Genomic DNA, 4,547 nt, shown 5'->3' on the forward strand with positions numbered 1-4,547 from the left:
GCAGTCAGTGCAGATGTCCTAAGGACATTTGCCCACTTAAAGCCTTATTATCATAACACTTCTATTGAATGGGAAGCCCAAGTGAAATAGCCTAGGAAGTGATTGAATGTGAATCCTTCAGTTCCCAAACTGAAAACGCCAAAACAAAACAAAAAATGTTGCATTCTAAAATGCACTCAGTTGTGATAATCTTGTTTTCCAGAACAGAAAGGAAGGACTACAGCATCTCCCTCACAGACAGGAGTGAGGGCAGGTTGGATTCTCAAGGGCCTTGCATTACAGCAGAGGTTTTATACCACCATTTCCTGTCACAACGAGAGCATTTCTTCACTGAAATGAACCTGAAATTTAGTACAAATAGAAGCTGTTACCTGCTTTGAGGTCAGTAAAGGTGACCTTCATAGCAGGAATAGGAAATGCAGGGAGAGCACAGCAACACTAAGCCACTCTGTGGATGAGTTATAACCGAGCTACAACATATTTGAAATGCAGCTGGATATGATGATCCCAGATGAAGCAAAGACTATTACAGTAATCACAGTAGCACAGCTACTGAAGCATGCTTCCTCCCATAAGGAAGCATGCAAGGAAAGGAAGAGAAGGGGGAATAAACAGTTGGCTTTGGAAAATTATTTGTGAAATGCTGGCAAGCAACCAACCACGACCACCACCAAACCCACATGCACTCCCATAAAGACAGCAGGTATTATCGAGGAGCAAACTCCCAGCTGCTGTTGGTGTCTAATCAAAAGGTCAGCAGTAATAATATATAATAATACAAAAATAATTAACTGAATCAATAGTCTTTTCTTAGAGGCTGATTGATTTATTCCACCCCAGAGCACCACCATCCAACAGTGTGGGAGGAGGGTCCCACGGAGTCCCTCCTGCAAATGAAGTGGTCTAACAGTAAGACACAAAACAAGCTTAGAATAGAAACTGTAACACTGTGAAAGGATGGGCAAATATACAGAAATAGCTTTCTAGTTACTCAACTGACAGGCAGCTATCCCCTGCAAACTGTAAAGTGGAGAATCATCTAATAAAATCTTTCCTTCAAAGAAAATTGCCAAAATGATAAATAGAACAAAAAGACAGAATTGTATTTTTATTATTTCTGTATTATTAATATAGAATTGGGAGCAGCTACTTAGTTTTCCCCATGTCAATTCAAACTGTCACAGTGGCAGATAATCTGCATACATGACAATTCACATTCTACTTAAGTTAGTAAAAGTCAGGTTAGCAGCAATTTATACAGCCCAGGCCTTTACAGCCCTCTTGTTGCTGAAAGACTGCCAGGGAAACACAATAAAGGGGGTCTGCTTTCACCCTGCAGGATCTGCAGTTTTCTATTAGGTTAAAAAGAAGAGGACCATGGGACTGCATGCTTCATTAAAACAGCAGTGATGAATCCAGAGTAAGAACAAAGAAAAACTAACGGACATGAAAACTGAGAGCTGAAACTGTCAATATAAAGATGCTAACAATATCCACAGGACACTAACCTGCAATAATAAACATGTACTGTAAGAGTATGTGGTAAACAGTGGCCTATCATTTCCTTTTGTATCAGAGTGGAGGAAGCTAGAAGGAAATCATCATAATCTAATATAGATGGCATTGTTGATAATTATTTTTAAATTTTAAAGTGTGATTTATCCAAAACTAACATTATAGTCTTATTTAAAATGTCACAGTAGTTCTCATGGGGGAAAAAAAATATTTTCCTTTGTTTACAGCTGTAGGCTTTGCAGAAATACTCCACAATAACTGCATTTTAAGACACTGAGTGGCTTTATATCCACGACTCTCACACCTATCAAATATTAAACCCCACAATGCTTTTTAACATGTAACCCTCTGTTACACCTGTTTGTACTTGTGATACCTATGCTCACATGAAGCACAGAGAATTGATGTTAGCTTGTCCAGATCATGCATTCACACTTTTCCAAGGACTGTAAGACAACTTAGGATTTACAAAAAAGAACAGTCGTATTTCATTTATTAAAATCTTCCTTCTCTTTTCTAAGGAGTGTAATTTTTCATTACACACTTGTAAACAGAGAAATCCATGCAGAAAGAACTTTCAGGTTAAATAATTCCCCTAATTCACAGCAAAGTGTATGACACTACCACAGATCTGTTTGTTTCCTCCTAACTATGTGTGTGCACACAGACATTTTCTAAACAGAAAACTGACTTGTGATAGCAAATTGTTGCAGGGAGCTCTAGAACATAGGGAATCAATCTAATATTCTATAGTGGCTCTGCCCAGGCATTCTCTAGGTACAAAAATGTTCCTCAAAACTCATCTTTAATGTTGAAATGTGGCTGATCTTCAGGTTTGAAGTCTAAATTGGGGCTGCCATCCTCATTCAGAATGCGTCGAGAAGTGTAGCCAACAATGGGATATTTGGCCTTGTAAACATTATTGAAGATATCATCCAGGGACTTCAGTTCCTCTTCCGTGAGTCCTGTCTAAATGAAATAGGGAAATGAAAGTCCTTTCTCAAAGAAATAAAAATAGAGATATTTACATACGTTTTTCTTTTTTTTTATTGATTCCTACAAACCTTAGGGTCAGCTTTTGAGTTTACTTTGCAGAGCATGATGAACAAAATTGATAATATAACCTGTAATTTAATTCTTTTCATTCAAATTCAGCCTCAACAAAACTTTAATATATCCAGGTCAAACACATCATTAACCTTCCTTCATCTTCCCTGCATAAACAAATCACACCCCAAACAAGCAAGAACCCACAGCAAGAGTTGGCATCCACTGCCATGTCAGTGACACAGGTAACACTAAACCAGCTGACAAAAAAATGTGATTGATTTCCCCTCTCTGTGAGCAGCTTTTTAAGCAGCAAGTGATTTCCCCTGTACATGCTTACAGAAGTTGTATTGATGGCACAGATTAAGAGCTTTCCCCTTGAAGGCAATTAGCCCTGCACCTTTCATGAGCAGTAAATGCATATCCATTTTATGTACTTGAAGAATATGAATGAATTTTGGTTTTAAACAGATGAATCAATCTAAATAAATACAAGCAATTTAGAATTATCATTCAGCATCTTGAAAAATAATAAAACTTTGATAAATGGAATTAAACCAATGGTCCATCTTCTTACTGTGTCATGTGTAAGATCTGCTGGATCCAGAGACATCTTTGCAACTCCTCTTGTTGAGTCTTTTCCCACCAAAGCATTGTATGGGGCTCCTTTGCCATAAAATTCTGTCAGAGTTTAAAAACAGTAACAATAATCCAGTGATGATCTGACAATGTACAGGGTATGTTCAGCCTCTGCCTTTCACCTGCCTGTTACACTTGTAAGTGAACTGAAAGCAACAACTCATGTCTAAAACTCTTCTTTCCAAAACTGACTTTGGATTTGCTACTTTTTGATAACATATCCTAGTCTTAAAAAACAAAGCAAAACAAAACAAGAGGGTGGGGTTATACAGTTGTTGAACTTCCTATACAGCAGTGTTAAAAATCACTTACTATTTAGGGAGCTGTGCTTTACAATCTCATGAGATGTTTGTGGACTCCAGAGTTCACAGTGGCAAGCCTTGTCTAACTTAGGATTTGAAGACCAGCCAATGTGTCTGCCCAGACAAGCTGTGCTAACAAAGTTAGTACAAACAAAGCAACAAGCCATTCATTTGCTTATGATGGCACTAAGGCAAGTGTCTAAGACCCTCATGGTTCCTTCAAACATTTTACAGCACATCTAGATTAAAAGTAGCAAGAGTTCGAATTAAAACATCTGTAGTTCCTAAGGAATGCACAAACAGCAAATTCAGCAATAAACAAGGAAAATCAAACTGTTCAAAAGAGGAAAAAGAGTATTTTTTTAATGATTGAACTGCAGGTTTCTAATGCATTGGGAATGTTTGAAAACAAATGACTGAATAATAACATGGAAACAGCACAGGAGAAGCCAACTAACCTTTTCCAGAAGTGACATCAAATACTACTCCCTTCACTGCCAGGTAGATGGGCTGTCCTTCCTGCAAAGAAAGCAATCAGTTTATCCTCAACACTTTAGCAAAGGCAAAATGCAGTTAGTTTTAGCTATGAAACCCATGAGGACTCAGGACACAAAGAAGAGAATTCTCTGTTGTATGTTTTCTTTTGTTTGTGTGTGTATACCAGCATACACCCTCTCTTGCCATTTCTTGCTTGTGCTTTAAACCATCCCTGATATATTTTTTTTAAGATTTAACCATATGCTGTGAGAGAATCCTTTGTAATATAAACATCACAATTATAAAAGACATGTTCCTCTTGCAAGTCACCTCTTATCTGCAAACTCATCTCTTCAAAGATTATCAGCTGCATCTTTCTATTCCTAATGCAGATGGATACTGCCCAAAATAAAAGGGTGTATGGCCAACAGCATTTTTTATTCGATTAAGAAACAACAGATAAATACATAAACACACACAAATCTGATCTGCTGACATCTGTTTTACTTTAATAAGCCAGCAATTCTGCTTTGTCTTTTATGCACAAGATGCATTTCTAGTTAGATG

General features: G+C 37.5%; 1 protein-coding gene across 1 annotated transcript; it reads right to left on the reverse strand.

The window, feature by feature from the left end:
• Window positions 1–2,307: 2,307 nt before the first annotated feature.
• NENF (neudesin neurotrophic factor) lies at window positions 2,308–4,022 on the reverse strand (the record flags this gene model as incomplete). Its single annotated transcript, XM_009085005.1, has 3 exons — window positions 2,308–2,484; window positions 3,140–3,243; window positions 3,962–4,022. Coding segments are annotated over 3 exons (342 nt in total), but the record flags the coding sequence as incomplete, so codon positions are not given.
• Window positions 4,023–4,547: the final 525 nt, after the last annotated feature.

The sequence above is a fragment of the Acanthisitta chloris genome, unplaced genomic scaffold (genome assembly GCF_000695815.1).
Source record: "Acanthisitta chloris isolate BGI_N310 unplaced genomic scaffold, ASM69581v1 scaffold26181, whole genome shotgun sequence".
Classification (NCBI taxonomy): domain Eukaryota; kingdom Metazoa; phylum Chordata; class Aves; order Passeriformes; family Acanthisittidae; genus Acanthisitta; species Acanthisitta chloris.